This window comes from Acanthisitta chloris, unplaced genomic scaffold (genome assembly GCF_000695815.1).
Source record: "Acanthisitta chloris isolate BGI_N310 unplaced genomic scaffold, ASM69581v1 scaffold11257, whole genome shotgun sequence".
Classification (NCBI taxonomy): domain Eukaryota; kingdom Metazoa; phylum Chordata; class Aves; order Passeriformes; family Acanthisittidae; genus Acanthisitta; species Acanthisitta chloris.
In genome coordinates this window covers 935-1,338 of record NW_008683196.1, presented here as the reverse complement: position 1 = coordinate 1,338, position 404 = coordinate 935, and the positions used below count along the sequence as shown (strand labels likewise).

Here is a 404-nt window from a genome sequence, read left to right as displayed (position 1 = left end):
CCTCTCCAGCCTAGAGCCAGCATGGAGGAGTCAGTGTCTTCGCTGATGCAGGTGGTCAAGGAGGTGAGGAGGAGGAGGAGGAAGGTGCTGTGGGATGGCCTGTCCCTGTCGCCTCCCTGTGACACCCTCTTTGTCCCCAGACCTTCCATGAGATGGTCGCCCGCTCTGCTGCCACCGTCATCACCCACCCCTTCCACGGTAGGTGCCCCCAGCCCTGGGTGAGCAGAAGGGGCAGGTGACGGGTGCCTGTCTCCCCCTGTGCCAACCTGTGTCACCTCTGTGCCAACCCCATGTCACCCTGTGTCCCCTGCAGTGATCACCCTGCGCTGTATGGTGCAGTTCATCGGCCGTGAGGTCAAGTACAGGTACGGCCTGGGGGGACCCTGGGGGAGACCTGGTGGGGG

At 63.9% G+C, this 404-nt stretch overlaps 1 protein-coding gene across 1 annotated transcript in view; it reads left to right on the top strand.

Moving 5' to 3' along the window:
* Nucleotides 1–404, top strand: part of LOC103806152 (mitochondrial carrier homolog 2-like) — a gene marked incomplete at both ends in the record, with an annotated part of 1,740 nt that overhangs the window by 510 nt on the left and 826 nt on the right. The window contains 3 exons of the mRNA XM_009078832.1: nt 10–63; nt 141–198; nt 314–365. Of these exons, the coding sequence (XP_009077080.1) occupies nt 10–63; nt 141–198; nt 314–365 (164 nt within the window). The remainder of the gene's footprint in view (nt 1–9; nt 64–140; nt 199–313; nt 366–404) is intronic.